This window comes from Mustela nivalis (genome assembly GCF_964662115.1).
Source record: "Mustela nivalis genome assembly, chromosome: 6".
NCBI classification, from domain to species: domain Eukaryota; kingdom Metazoa; phylum Chordata; class Mammalia; order Carnivora; family Mustelidae; genus Mustela; species Mustela nivalis.
The window spans coordinates 72,819,425-72,834,204 of NC_139025.1; the positions used below are offsets into that span (position 1 = coordinate 72,819,425).

General features: G+C 49.4%; 2 protein-coding genes across 9 annotated transcripts in view; one reads left to right on the top strand and one right to left on the bottom strand.

Annotated features, from left to right (window-relative positions):
* Nucleotides 1-14,780, top strand: part of SLC7A7 (solute carrier family 7 member 7) — a 74,395-nt gene that overhangs the window by 25,797 nt on the left and 33,818 nt on the right. For 4 of the 8 annotated variants that reach the window (XM_082734629.1, XM_082734630.1, XM_082734632.1 and 1 more), the window contains exons 1-2: nucleotides 12,220-12,327; nucleotides 12,724-12,851. The exons of 1 other annotated variant lie outside the window; for it this stretch is intronic. In XM_082734629.1, coding sequence (XP_082590755.1) covers nucleotides 12,809-12,851 — 43 coding nt within the window. In that variant the 5' untranslated portion in view covers nucleotides 12,220-12,327; nucleotides 12,724-12,808. Of the gene's footprint in view, nucleotides 1-11,658; nucleotides 11,984-12,219; nucleotides 12,328-12,723; nucleotides 12,852-14,780 lie in introns of those variants that run through there. 3 more of the 8 variants (XM_082734625.1, XM_082734636.1, XM_082734627.1) reach the window with 3 other exon arrangements.
* Nucleotides 143-3,847, bottom strand: MRPL52 (mitochondrial ribosomal protein L52). Its single transcript, XM_082734696.1, has 5 exons — nucleotides 3,702-3,847; nucleotides 3,537-3,594; nucleotides 3,367-3,434; nucleotides 674-738; nucleotides 143-316 (listed from the first exon to the last, which is right to left on the bottom strand). The coding sequence occupies exons 1-5, from the start codon at nucleotides 3,805-3,807 to the stop codon at nucleotides 164-166; spliced, it is 450 nt and encodes a 149-aa protein (XP_082590822.1). The 5' UTR covers nucleotides 3,808-3,847; the 3' UTR covers nucleotides 143-163.

A 14,780-nucleotide genomic window follows, 5' to 3' on the forward strand; every position in this document is an offset into this window, starting at 1 on the left:
CCTCTAGGCACTGATCTACAGGTGGTTCTTCCAGTGTCCACGCTCTTGTGCTCTGAAAATAGATGGGGAATGTGAAGGCTCTCTCTTCTGGCTGGGATGAGGCATGTAGGTGATAGAGAAGAAAGCCAGAGAGAGGCCAGGAAAGGGAGACAGGAACTGCTTTTTATTGATTTGGTCGTGGGTTCTGCAGGAGAGCTCCTTTGGGTTTAAGAGCATTTTTCTGCTTCCTTTCTTCTTCCTGCAACTTCTGCTGCTGCCTGAGCTGCCATGCCTGTAATCCAGCATCCATTTCCTGTGACAGCAGTACAACTCGTCTCTGAAACAGACAGGAAAACAGGGTGGATAACATCTGGGGCTGGAGCTCTGCACCATATATCCTTTCACTCACAGATCAAAGCTGGAGATTTCAGCTGGAAAATGACACTGCTGGCTGGGGAAGGGGACTGGGTCCTGGAATGGGAAGTGGAGGAGGCAAAATGGGTGGCAGAATGGCCACTACTGGTTCCTGCCCTGGGAGTGCCCCACTCTCTTCCACCCTTCTCCCAGCTGTTAAAACGATGGTGAAGGGGGCACATGTGAGCTTAGGTGTCAGCACAGCTCAAGCCAAATTAAAATGTTCATTTTTTCCCTCCCAGTACACACAGGTTGCCCTGACTGGACTCTAGCCACTCACTGCAAACTTCTCCCTTTGGGCTTTTCTTCGAAGTTGGCCTCTCATTGGAGGTGCGGGGCGGCCATCTGTAGATGGAAGTGAAGAAAAAGATAGGTATTAGAGATGGCTGGCAGCACCCTGTGAAGGCACTGAGATAGGAACAAGGGAAGAAACAGTCGCTAGTTCCTCTCTCCCATTTCACACATGGGGTGGCTTTATTCTCCAAAAACCTATCCCTCATTGTCATGGGTAAGGTATGCCAAGAATAAGCTCTAAGGCATAGTCCTACTCTATTTCACTTACCCCTCGTTATCCTGGAATGGTCCTTTGTAGGGCTAAATCTCTTATTTCCACATCCCCAAGTTTTTATTTGAGAGGGTGGGCGGGGGGAGGGGCAGAGGGAGAGACTCTCAGGCAGACTCCCTGCTGAGTACAGAGCCCGACATGGGGCTCAGTCTGGGACTCAGTCTCAAGATCTCAACTGTGATCATGACCTAAGCCAAAATAAAGAGTCTGAGCTTAACCGACTGAGCCACCCAGGCGCCCCTCTCCTGTTTTATCTTTAGAAACACCCCACTCAGGCAATCTGATCACTGTTCTACTCATCATGAGTCTTTGCTTTCCTTTTTCCTTTTTCTTCTTCCTTTCCATCTCACTCCTCAATGAAATGCTCTTTTTTCCTTTCCTTTCAGCCCAGTTCTTGTACTTAGACCCCCCTAAAGCCCTATCTACCCAGAAATCCTCCTCAGACCTCTTTAACTCTGTGAGCTCTCTCCTGAAAGAAGTGCCTGTCAGGGTGCCTGGGTGGCTCAGTTGGTTAATTATCTGCCTTCCGCTCCGGTCATAATCCTGGAGTCCCTGGATGGCACTACCTCACTTCCTGCTCAGCAGGAAGTATGCTTAACCCTCTCCCTCTACCCCTCACCCTGCCTGCGGTCTTTCTGGCTCGCTCCCTCTTTCTCTTAAATAAATACATAAAACCGTTTTAAAAAGTGTCTACCAGTGATTTAATATTCATCTAGTTGCCTTGGGACATTTATTGTACCTTTTTTTTTTTTTTTTGCCTTATTTGGCTATCTCAAATTCTTTTGGAAAGGGGTGGAATGCTGAAGTATTATTATTTTTTAAGACTTTATTCATTTGACAGAGAGACAGCATTAGTGGAGGGAGGGGCAGAGGGAGAAGCTGACTCCCCACTGAACAGGGAGCCCAGTATGGGAATCAATTCCAGGACCCTGACACATGACCTGAGCCAAAGGCAGACGCTTAACCGACTGAGCCACCAAGGCACCCCCATTATGTTCTAAAATGTCCATGCTGTTTTCCCAGCTAGACTTCTTCAGATTATGTCCCTAAGTTTCACTGTAGTACAGTGCAGGCACACAAGCATATCATACAAATTCTACAAATATCTGCTGACTTGGTGAAAAACATAGTATCTGACCTTAAGTCGTTTATAATGAAGAAGAAAAAAAAGGACACTTACTTTCTACAAAGTAAGAAACAATGAAAACTCTGCCCAAAAGTTTTGTGGAAACGGAGAGGTACAATTAAGTAACATGTCCAAGACTACAGTATCAGCAAGTAGAGAAATCTTAAATAAGAATCAATTCCAGTCTTTCCAATATTCCATACTACTTTTAGGAGATGCTGGGTTTCCTGCAGTAAGTAACAAGGGAAAAAAATCTTTACCATCCTACTCGGGATCATGCTCCTAAAGAACCCAATAGGGTATGAGTATCCAGGTCTCTGTGCTGTGGAAGAGGGCCTCGCCCCTACCTCGTTCTAGTCCTTGCTTTGCGATCACACACACCAAGGTGTGTGATCACAGGAACTCTAAGGCCTCAATTTTCCCACCTGTAAACTGGAGTCCCATATTGGGAGGGGGGAGTGGCTTCAACTTTTCTAAGATCCATCCCTCTCTTCTAGGAGTAATAGCTATATTTTCTTTCTTTTCCTTTTCCTTCCCCTCCCTCCACCCCAAGTAAAGAGAAGAAACTTTTCCGAAGGGAGCTCTTCATTCTCAATCCTCACCCTTCTAACCCCTCTCTCTGTGATGTTCATTTACGCGGGTTTTCAAAGAGCTCACCTTGCATTTGGTACCAAATTTTCAACAATGTTCTCACCACACTGAACGTTGAGTCTTTTTAACTTTTTAAAAACCATTCCACCACGAGAAACAAAAATCTTATAACTCCTTCCACCCGGGCGTCCCAAATTAGAATTATCTTCTGCTCATCCTCACAAGATCCTGAGCTAGCTTTACTTTCCATAGGTGTAGTTTAATTTACAAAACAAACAACTGGGCTCCTTCCCCCGAACGCCAAATTAAAGTTCAGGATAGGGGCGCCTGGGTGGCTCAGTCCTTAAGCATCTGCCTTGGGCTCAGGTCATGATCCCAGACTCCTGAGATTGAGCCCCGCATGGGGTTCCCTGCTCTCTGGGGACCCTGCTTCTCCTTCTCCCACTCCCCCTGCTTGTGTTCCTTTTCTCACAATGTCTCTCTGTCAAATAAATTGAAAAAACAAAAATAACAACAACAACAAAAAAAACACCACTTTTTAAAAAATAATAAAAAGAAAAAAAGAAAACCAAAGTTCAGTATGTTGGCCACTCAGACACATGCCCACCTCGACCCCCCCCCTCCCCGCCTCGCTCCTTCTCGGGGCGACCCCTCTGGGAGAAACTGAGTTAACTGTCAGGTCAGCGCTCACCCGCGTAAGACCAGTCTGGGTACTCCGTCAGGGGTCCGTAGCCGGAAGGGTTGGCAGCCAGGCCCTGCCTGGGTGGAGAAAAATACTCGGGTGAGGATTCCGCCCAGCTTCCGGCTTCCCAGTACCCCGCGCCCCAGTACCCCCCAGACCCGCACTAGACCGGCACTCACTGGAGTCGCCACTGGCTACCCGCCTGAGCCGCCACACTGCTGTGCAGCCTCCGGACACCTGCAAAAAAAACAGGGCAGATTTGGAGCAGAGGCCATGGAATCATTTCAGGGGTCCCAAACCTGCCCCAGCGGGCCACGGAACCCACCGACCCCACATCCACTTACTCAATAGCAGAGAACCTAAAGCAGCCATACTGAAGCCGCGGTATCGGAAGTGGGCGTGGCCTCGGTGGCTACGCGCGACGCTGCAGGGGAAGTCGGAAGCCGCCATCTTGAATCTGGGATTCACTCACGGGCCCCGCCATCTTGGGGCACTGTACGGAAAAGAGGATCGAACTGCGACCGGGGTTTGGGGGGGCAGAGTGATTGGTCTGCGTGTGAATCGCCAGTAATGATTACATCCTATGTGGAAGTCGTGTCCTTGTCTGAACCATTTGGAACTGCTCTAGCCACCTCTGCGCAGCGATGTCTAGTCCTTCGGAATATATGTCTTTGTCTTAGAGGAGTATTTACCTCATTCTGCCTTCTTCCTCATCACTGTAACGTTTTCCCGAGCCTAAGAGTCAAATCTAGAATGAATAAGAAAATCTGGGTTTCAGTCCTTATTTATTCAACAAAATTGAAGAGCTTATATTTGACAAGCATTTTGTCAGGTGCAGGGGATTCTATGGAGAGCAAAACATGCACAGGGGTGTAAGAGCACCTGGCCGCAGGGATCCCAAACAGACTAGGTTCAGCCACTTGCCACTGACAAAATCCAAAGGCTGAAAAACTGGTGGTGAAATAAGAAAGGAATTCATTTCAGTGTGAGGCCAACAGTGGGAAGACAGCAAACTAGTGTCTCAGAGATTGTCTCCAAAGTGCCAAAAATACTTCGGGGTTTATATAAGGAAGATGAGGGGCAAAGGTGGGTGAATAGATGCAGGTGGGCAGTGAAGGTCAAATAAATTCTTGTCTTAGAGTCATTCACAAGTGGGATCTTGCTGGCTCAGGACAGTTCTTATTTCTTGAGGGGTCATTTCCTTCCCCTAATAGGTGGCTTTGCCCTCAGGTGTCTTCCATCTGAGCCCCAAGTGGAGCTGGAAAAAAGAACCCAACTAGGAAGTCTGAGGTCAAAATGGGAGGAGTTGTCCTCTTTCAGGATGAGTGTTGGGAAGGAAAGTACTCCTTTGTAGCTATAATGGAAACTTGATCTGGAGAAGGACACTAAAGAAGGCTTTCTTGAGGAAGAGGTCTTGGAGCCAAGATCTGATTTTATCTTTGTAAGGGCTAACACCACATATTATCTAGAATAATCCGTGCAGGGCACCTGGGTGGCTCAGTGGGTTAAGCCTCTGCCTTTGGCTCAGGTCATGATCCCAGGCTCCTGGGATGGAGTACTGCATCAAGTTCTCTGCTCGGGGGGGCGCTGCTTCCTCCTCTCTCTGCCTGCCTCTCTGCCTGCTTGTGATCTCTGTCTGTCAAATAAATAAATACAATTTTTTAAAAAATTGAATAATCCGTGCTGCCACCTGTGAGGCAGGTAGAGAAGTTCCCCTCTTAACCATGGTTTGGCTTTCCATGGGTTTAGTTATCCACATTCAATTGCCCTGTGGAAGCCGATGATTTTTTTTTTTTTAAGATTTTATTTATTTATTTGACAGAGATTGATCACAGGTAGGCAGAGAGGCAGGCAGAGGGAGAGGGGGAAGCAGGCTCTCTGCTGAGCTGAGAGCCCAATGCAGGACTCCATCCCAGGAGCCTGGGATCATGACCTGAGCCTAAGGCAGAGGCTTAACCCACTGAGCCGCCCAGGCGCCCCAGTCTTTCTGACAAATCATGGGAAGGCCAATAGTAGTCTAACGCTAAGTTCCAATGCCTAAATCATTCACCTCTCTTCATCTTATCATCTACAAAAGAAAGATGAATACAGTCCAATAAGATATATTTTTAAAGATTTATTTATGTATTTATTTGAGAGAGAGAAAAAGCACAAGTGTGAGGGGCAGAGGGAGGAGGAGAGATAATCCAAACAGACTCCGTGCTGAGCACGGAGCTAGACACTGGTCTCATTCTTAACCACCCTGAGATCAGGACCTGAGTAGAAACCAAAAGTAGGATGCTTAACTGACTACACCACCCAGGTGTCCCAGTACAATAAGATATTTTGAGAGAGACCACATTCACATAACTTTTAGTATAGTATATTGTTGTAATTTTTAATTATTGTTAATGTCCTACTGTGCCTAATTGATAAATTAAACTTCATCATAGGTATGTCTGTATAGGAAAAAAACACCCATAATATATATGGAGTTTGGTACTATCCACGATTTCAGACATCCCCTGGGGTTCTTGGAAAGTATCCTCTGTGGATAAGGTGGGACTCTGCTGTATTAGTACATAGTAAACCCAGATCTGTGATTCCTTCCCTCTTTTTAAATCATTATTTGTCTTGGGGAATTCGTTTAATCTTAATTTCTTTATTTAAAAAACCCTTAACATATCACATTTCTGAAAACATTAAAAATGATAATGTAAGAGCAAATGCTTTATAAATGATGAAGCTCTTACAGAAGTGCCCATTACTTTGTGCTAGGCTAGACAGGGGCTGGGGGGAAACTGAGGGAGTGGTGCAATGGCCTATCTGGAAGTTTATCACTTCCTTCTGCAGGACTGGGAAGTTTTTCCACAGGAGGTGGCTTGGAGCTGTGCTTTGAAAGAGGGGAAGGGTGGATCCTGGTTTAAGAAGTAAAAGCAGCTGTTTCAATAACAATAATGGTATAGGCTGGGGCTGAACCAGAAGAAAGGATGGGAACAAAAGAACCTTGGCTCTAAGCCAACAGATGGATCCCCAAAACGAAGCAAGGGCAGTAGGACAATAAAGAACTATCGCCGTCTTACCTTCAGACACTTCATTTTCACTTATGGAAACACTTCTATATAAATGATTTCACATGACTTTCATAAAAACCTGTAAAGTAGATAAGACAGTCCAGGAAGCAATCACTGTACAGATTGCTTGTAGTTTTCAGAGATCAGGAAATTTAATCAAAACGTGGCTGTGGATTTATTGTTTTACAGTTGCAATCATGATTGAAGGCCACTTTCCCGGGCCTGGCTTCATATACCTTTGGCTGGTTCTGAGATACACAGCTGAGGTAGACAGCACCTGGAATCCCATTCCATAGTTTACAGTTGGCATGTCAAACAGTAGAAGGTAAGGGAAAATAACCTTAGTGTCAACATTCAAGATTGATAGGAAAGATGACAAGCTGGACTACCACCAACACCAACACGATAGAAAGTAATCGAAGCAGCAATACTCCTACCTTCCAGAAGCTCACACACTAGGGAGACGCCAAATTATAAAAGAGGGCACACACAATAAAGTGAACAAATTCCGTGAACCATGTAAATTCCAAAGGCAGGAATGAATGCATGTGATAGTTTAATAGCTGTGGGAGTCAAGGAGTCAGAGCTGGAGAACTTTGGGGGCAGGATGGGAAGTTTAATTGGGAAAACTGAGAAATCTGGGAGGGGAAAGGTCTTTGGAAGGAAGACAAGTTCAGCCTTTGACGTGGTTGGTGTGATGTGGACAGCCCGTGGGTTGTAAAAAGCAGGAAATATGGGTGAGGATTTTGAGAGCAAGAGAGAAAGAACATTAGTGCTGACAGCTAACAGCAGCAGCATTTTCAGCGACCTCATGGAACACTGTGGCAGGGGTGGGGGGGTCTGGCAAGTGGACAGCACTCCTTAATGACTTCACTAGACTCAAGCCACAGGAAAATGGCTTTTTCATCCCAAACTAGATGTCTTTCAGCCTCTTGACATCATCTGGGAAAGCCTGGCGTTAAGAGCAATGAGAAGCATCAGGAATCTGAGCTTCATGTCTTTCCTCTCTAAACTCCTTTGCCTCTCAAGGGCATCACAACCTGTATTTGGTTTTAATACTTTGTTGTCCACGAACTTTTGTACAAGGGCACTGCTCTGAGAATTAGGTGCTTTTAATTTTTATTTATTTATTTTTTAAAAAGATTTAATTTATTTATTTATTTGACAGAGAGAGAGAGAGGTAGACAGTGAGAGAGGGAACACAAGCAGGGGGAGCGGGAGAGGGAGAAGCAGGCTTCCTGAGGAGCAGGGAGCTTGATGTGAGGCTCCATCCCAGGACCCTGGGATCATGACCTGAGCCAAAGGCAGAGGCTTTAACCCACTGAGCCACCCAAGTGCCCCTAAAAAATTTTTGAATTAAGTAATCTCTGTGCCCAACGTGGGACTCAAACTCAGGACCCTGAGATCCGAGATCAAGAGTCACTGACTAAGCCAGCCAGGTGTCCCTGGGAAATTAGGTGCTTTTTAAAATTGTTGAGATGAATAATAATGGCATTGGAGAAAATGTCAGTGAAGCTGACTCAGGGTGGCCAATTCCATGACATTTTGTAACTTGTTCTCCTTTTTGCATGCTTCTCACCGAAGTGAGGTTTCGAGAAGAACAAACTATTTGGGAAGTGGCTTATTTTACATTCCTTCATTATTTTCCTCCTTAGGACAGCTCAACAATTAAATCACTGTCACCCATGCAGGAAGTGTGGGAGCTAAAGGCTAGCCCTCACACAATACATTTCTTTGCTTATTATTTCCTTATCACATAATTTATTGGTAACATATTCCCTTTCTTTTCCCATGGCTGCTAAATCAGTTCCGGCTAAATTTTGTGTTAATTCATCCAGCTTCAAGATGGGTAAATTATGACCTCGGACTGTACTCTTTTTTCTTGCCTGGCAACTGGGAAGTCTCTCAGCTGTGTGCCTTTTGCACGTTGGGCTTTAAGGTGGGTAGCTCTTTGTAAATCTCTGCAGAGTGACAATGCTGGCTTTAAAAATGCTGGAGTTTGACCGGAAGGTGTAAAAAAAAAAAAAAAAAAAATCACAGTATTTACAAGTCATCTTTTAGCCTTAAAACATGGTGAAAGGGGGCGCCTGGGTGGCTCAGTGTGTTAGGCCTCTTCCTTTGGCTCAGGTCATGATCTCAGGGTCCTGGGATCTTGCCCCACTACCAGCTCTCTGCTCAGCAGGGAGGCTGCTTACCACTCCCCCCTGCTTATAGGTCTCTCTCTCTGTCAAATAAATAAATAAAATCTTAACAAAACAAAACATGGTGAAAGGAGTGTTTCCAGATCCCTTTCCTTGAATCAGCCCAGCAACAACCTCTTTTGTTGTATCCACGCTGTCAGTAGGACTCTTTAGACGAGAAGATGCGTCGGGGACTCCAACCTCTCTGGCACCCTAAGACAGGACATTTTTGGTTAAGTGCTGCCTCCTGGCGGCGGCTCTACTGCCGACACCTTCCCGGCCTGGTGGAGACCACTTGCTTTGAGCTGGGGATCTCGTAGCTGATGCAACAGCTCCCCAAGGGGGCGGGGAGTTGAGACGTCCATCCGAGAGACCCCTCCCCTGGGTCTGGGCGGGCGCCGCTCCCTTCCTCCTCCCCCAAGGGCTTCGCAGTCCGGAGTCCCTCCCGAGTTTCAGGCTGGCGTCTCGGGACTGAAGGCGGGGTTGCCACGGTTTGGGGCTCCTGCCCGGACCCCCGTCGGGCCGCCAGCGCGAGGAGGCTTGGGAGGGAGGGAAGAGGAAGCTGAGCGGTCTTGGGGTGGAGGACGCGTCTAAGGGTATCCGCAGTCACTTTCAGGCAGCGCAGCTGTACCTGAGTGAGGAGAGGGCAGGAGAGCGGGTTGCGGGTTCTCGGACCCTGGTAACCTTCGTCTACACGGTCCCCATTCCCCCCGCCCCGGGGCTTCCTGGAGCCCGGATGGGGGCTGCTCCGCCAGGTGTAAGGAAGGAAAGGAAGGCACGCCGGGTGGGGTGGGTTCCTGGCCCCCCCAAGGCAAACCTGGACATTGGTGGCGACCGAGCTCTTAAGAGAGGCATTGGGGGAGGGCGGTGGCTGATTCCGGATTTGGGAAGGTCTTCGGGCTGCCGACTCGGAACAACCCGGGGTTAGGGGAAAGATGGTAATAAAGGGACCGGCGGGGGCGACTTTAAGGGCCGGGCCGGGTCAGGCGAGGCGGAGAGCGGAGGAGGAGAGCGTGGGAGAGAGGGGCAAAGGTGAGAGGTCCGGCGGCCGCTGGGTGGAGGCGGAGAGGTGTGGGGCCTGAGCCACCGGGAAGGGAAGGGCTTCGGGAGAGCGACCGGGAAGAGGTCACGCTTAAGGGTTTGCGGTTCTCCCCTTGAACTCGCCTGCACGCTCCTGAACCTGAGCCCTAGCCTCGCTCTGCCTCCTCCGCCTTCTCGCCTCACCCAGACCGGTCACCTGAGCCGGAGTGTGGGACAGCAGCGGTCCCAGAGGGCGCGTGAGATAGGCTTTTTGTTTTTCCGCGACTGAAACGAAACGTTCATTTCAAACCATTCTAGGCCTCGTAGTCAAACTGAAGATCATACCCTCCCTCTCCCTTCAATCCATTACTGTCAAAAAGGATAAATACTTCCAGATACTCTTTGCTTACTTGAGGAGCCAGACCAGCCGCAGCATAAGTGGGCCAGAAGGGCAAGTTCAAGGAGGTTCCTAGAACCCAGGCTCCTGGGAAGTCAGTCTAGTGGGAACAGCGTTGTTCATTCATTCATTCATTCATTTATTCTTCCAGCAATTTTTCTTGACTGTGTGCATGTGCTCTGCCCTGGGGACACAGGGTGAAGAGCAAGCGCTCTGGTGGGGCTTGCATTCTAGTGAGGGAGATGACAACCAACAGAGCAATGAGCTCTGAATGGTGGTGCCCTTGCAGAAAAGTCCAGAATGCTGAATGGATGAAGAAGGAAGAAGTTGCCCCTTCAGAGACTCCTCAGGGAAGGCCTGTGGTAGTGTGGTGCTTAAGCACAGTCTTGGATGGAGTGAGTGAAGGGATGAACAATGTCACCAAGCATGTATGTTGTGTGGCGACAGCAAGGAGGTGGCCAGGGTGCTTGAGTGGAGTGACAGTGCAGGCGCCATGTCAAGGGGACCATGTTAGGGTGGACATCCCAGGACTTCCCTCCTGTACATTGTGGGCCTGACCCAAGAGGGGAATGAAGGGGCAGGCCATCTGGGCAGTGGCCTGGGTGTAAAAAGGCACTAAGTGATCCTTGGAGGAATTCAGACGTTTGGTGCCAACGAACTCCGATTTCTGTCTCTTGGTGAGTGGTTAAGTTGGCTCCCATCCGCAGACAGAACTCTTGATGACTGCTTACCTGGACTGTCTGTCTCTAGGATAATTTTGCAACACGCAGGTACAGGTCTGAGTTGCAGGGTGCAGCCCTGAGACTAGCCAGCGGGTAGTTGTAGGGAGGCAGGAGTCACAACTGGAATTCTGAAAATGTCCCATGCACTGTGAAGTGCCATTCCCCCCAGAGAGATTTCCTGAGACATTTATGCTCTTGTCTGCGATTTATTTTTATTTTTTAAAGATTTTATTTATTTATTTTACAGAGAGAGAGACACAGCCAGAGAGGGAGCACAAGCGGGGTTGGAAGTGGGGGTACTGGGAGAGGGAGAAGCAGGCTTCCTGCTGAGCAGGGAGCCTGATCATGACCTGTGCCAAAGGCTGACGTTTCAGACTGAGGCACCCAGGCGCCCCTCTTGTCTGCAGTTTAAGTGGTTTAATATGCGCACTGAGAAACTACTTCAGAAAGTTGTATGTGATGAATGTAATGAATTCATAGAATAAGCTCTCCTTTTGAATAGGAAGAATGAGTCTTCCTGTTTTGATTCCAAGAAAATCGGTATTCCTCCACCTCCGCTAAGTCGACATTCAACAGATATTTCAAGGACCCTGGTTTGAAGGGGTGCCAACTCATTAGCTTGCCCAAGGTGCCAGAGCTGGCTCTTAGGCGGCATGTGCCTCCCCTGAACCAACTGGGGACCTGAGCTGTGAGTGGGCTTGTGCTGCAGCATCTGGCTGTACTTACACAAGAGGTCTTGGCATGTGTTGCCTGCCATAGGGGCTGAGTTCCAGAGCCCTAACGATGGAGCTGATGCCCTCCGCAGGACCAAGGATAGTATGTGAGTGGGAGATGAGTAGGAGACGGAATGAGGGGAACAGGCGAATAGGAGGGCACTGTCAGTCGCTGGGAGAGCTTTAGTGCTTGGGAAACGTAGGGCAACAAGGAATATTGTTGGGTAGGAGAACAGGAGTTGCTGAGACTGGGTAGAGAAGGTGCCTAGAGGAGGGCAGGCGACGAGGTCCTCTGGGTCTGACCAGGCAGTCCCAGCTCCAGCCCATCCCCTGGCCCCTCCCCGCTGCCGGCCAGAGTCACACATGTGTTTTCCTGTTTTCCATTTCGGTCCCCGTCACCCTCTGCCTTTTCTGCTCCTCGGAGTCAACAGCCGCTGCTGCTCAAGCCTTAGCTGGCTTCCCTTCCTAGCACCTTCCCCACCCCGCCCCCAGTGTGCTGGTAGCCCCTCCTCCTCGCACCTGCCCAAAGGTCACAGGACAGGTAAGAGGTGGGAGAGGAGGGACTATGGGTGAGAGGGGAAGTGCTGGAGAAGGATGTAGTGAGCGTCCTGAAAACTGGCTCACTGGAGACCCAAGAGCCTGTTGTGTCTCGGTCCCGGTCCTAGTCCCGGCCCTCCCCAGGCAGAGCCCTCTGCCCAGAAGCTTCAGCCCTACGCTAATGGAGCCCTGGCCACAGGAGTAAACAATTTCTTGTTTCACTTTTTTTTTTTTTTAAAGGGACTATCGTAGCCACAGTGGAATATAGAAAAACAAATGGAGAACTGGGGAGGGAGGAGCTGAGCTTCCAGCTTGGGGTGATGGAGGCATCCAGCTGAACCACAGTGTGTAAGTGTTTTCTGTTTCTGTTGTTAGGGGAGGCAGCACAGGCCAGTTGGAGCTAGGAAGGCAGGACATGGGGTATGTTGGGGGTAAAGTGGCTTCTCACATTTAGCACTTGAGCTTGACCCAGCAGCCAAGACCCTGGACTGCGGGCTGGTTCCTGCTTTGGCGTTGCCATTCACGGGTGGGTTTGGGGGCAGGAGCTTCAGTGGCTGTTGTGCTGGGCATGGCACATTGGGGGCCCTGTGCCTGTGTTCCTTGAACCCCTGAATCTGAAACTTCACCCATAGGCTGTAGGTTGAGTGTGTTGTCCTGTAACCTCCACTATGTCCTCAGAGTTGAATGCACCTCAGGCAGGAAGAAGACGGGGTTCTGTGTATCAGGAATGCTCCTATCTTCTAGGGTTCCAGACTCTACAAGTTTCTCCTGTAAAGCCTGTGGTGGGAGAGTGCCCTGGGAGAGGTCCTCCTGGTCCCAGGCTGCCTGAATGGTGGAAGCATTGCCTGAGGGCCAGAGTCTCCGGGAGGAACGTGAGCTGCCAAAGACGGTGCCTTCCTGCCCACAGCCTCCGGTGCTAAGCCGTGGTTGGGGAAGGAGGGCGCATCTTTTCTCTGAAGGACAACCGCCTCTGTCGTTTGTGTAGACTGGGCAGGCTAGGGAGATTCCACTGGCAGCACTTCCTGGAGAGGCCGCTAGGGTGTGCTGTCTGCTGTAGTGTGGGTTTCACAGCCCTCCCCCGCCCCACCCCGCCCCCTCCCGGTGGGTTTCCGTCTCAAGATTCCCTGCTGTGGACTTCGCTTTCCCGCAGCGGGGGACTGAACCCTGCACGCTTCTTCCCCACCCGCCCCACGGGTTCCCCTTCCTTTGTCCATCCTTCATTTCTTGCTTTTATGTTCCATTAGGACATCCGTCCACCCCTTGGTGCCAGTAAATGTGGTCTTAAAATGGCAGGCGGGATGATGTGTTTCCGTGTGTTTTTGTTTGCTAAGCAGTGGGCACCCTAGCAATAGCGTCGCTGCCAAGAGGACTTGGGTGATTGCCTCTCATCCCTGCAGACTGATGAGAAAGGGGAGGAGCAGCCGGGAAGGAGATGGACCGGCTTTTTTCGAGTCTTGAGCCTAGCCTGCAGGCTAAAGGATGGCAGAGGCTTTTTGTTTAATCTAATCACACCCTCCCCCAGGTAATTCAGGAGGGAGCCATCTGAAGTGTTTTCTTGTCTGAGGGCTAGGCCTGGCGGTGGGGCAGGTCTGAGCAGGTCGGAGTGGGGAGGAGCTGTGTGCGCAGGGGGGTTATAGCACAGGGCCCTTTTTTCCAGCTCTCTGCTGGAGAGCCTCCCCACCTCCCTTGCTAGTTTGGCATCCTGGCACTGGGTCGCAGGCAAGGTTGGCTGAGATAAGGCATTTGGGTGCTTAGTGGTATGTCTGGCACCGGGTAAGTGCTCCATAAAAGACAGCTATCATTATAGGAGCATGGAGGGAGGCAGCTGGAAGACACGTACAGGCTCCTCTAGAGGAATTTCCAGATATTTGTGAGGATGGCTTGGGAGAAGTGTGATCTCTGGGAAGGCTGACACCAGGATATGCCTCTCTATTAAAAAAAAAAAAATCAAGGGTCTTTTAAAAAAAAATTTATTTATTTATTTATTTATTTGACAGAGAGAGAGATCACAAGTAGAGAGAGGCAAGCAGAGAGAGAGAGAGGAGGAAGCAGGCTCCCCGCTGAGCAGAGAGCCCGACGCGGGACTCGATCCCGGGGACTCGATCCCGGGACCCCGAGATCATGACCCGAGCCGAAGGCAGCGGTCCAACCCACTGAGCCACCCAGGCGTCCCAAAATCAAGGGTCTTTAATGCAAAGATATAGAGTAGAGATAGGCCCCCTCCCCTGGGGGATTTTTAGAACTTCATTCTCAGGTTGTAGGATTAGAAGGAGTGTGGGAAGGGACTGACAGATCTCAGAATGGATAGGATGTATTTCTGTTGGTGAAAGAGACCCAGAATACCAGATTGAAGTAGACTGAAGATAGAATATGTGATTTCCAAAAAAAATGCTTAACTTTCTCTGCCTGTTCCGGGCCTGTCTGTCCAGGATAGCTCAGTGAAATCTTATTTCTCCGTATGTTTAGGAAATTGGACTGAACTTGTATGTGAAGGTGTTTATAGAAATTGATGGTTTCCTTTGAGGATGAAAGGACACAGGAGTAGGGAGGGGATGCAGCCAGGGGTTTTGAGTCTCATTTCTTGACCTTGTTTCCTTGGACATGGCTGGATGCTCAGCCTTGGGGTCATGGCTCAAATTTGGGGGCAGCCGAGGGGAAGTGTGCAGAGTTCCTCTCTTAGGACACACGTCACGAGGCCACCGACTGTGGGGACTGCACTTACACTTCCTCTAATCTCAGCACAGCAACAGGCCTTCGTGGCACCCTTGCCACCTCCCTGCCTTTCTCCTAGGGCGGTGAGA

What these genes read in the sequence shown, in the direction of transcription:
- MRPL52 (XM_082734696.1), bottom strand. Translation starts at nt 3,807, where the DNA reads ATGGCGGCTTCCGACTTCCCCTGCAGCGTCGCGCGTAGCCACCGAGGC. An exon ending in GGTAGCCAGTGGCGACTCCA is followed by an intron (nt 3,435 to 3,536) that starts GTGAGTGCCGGT and finishes TTCTCCACCCAG; the next exon opens with GCAGGGCCTGGCTGCCAACC. An exon ending in CCCAAAGGGAGAAGTTTGCA is followed by an intron (nt 317 to 673) that starts GTGAGTGGCTAG and finishes TGTCTGTTTCAG; the next exon opens with AGACGAGTTGTACTGCTGTC.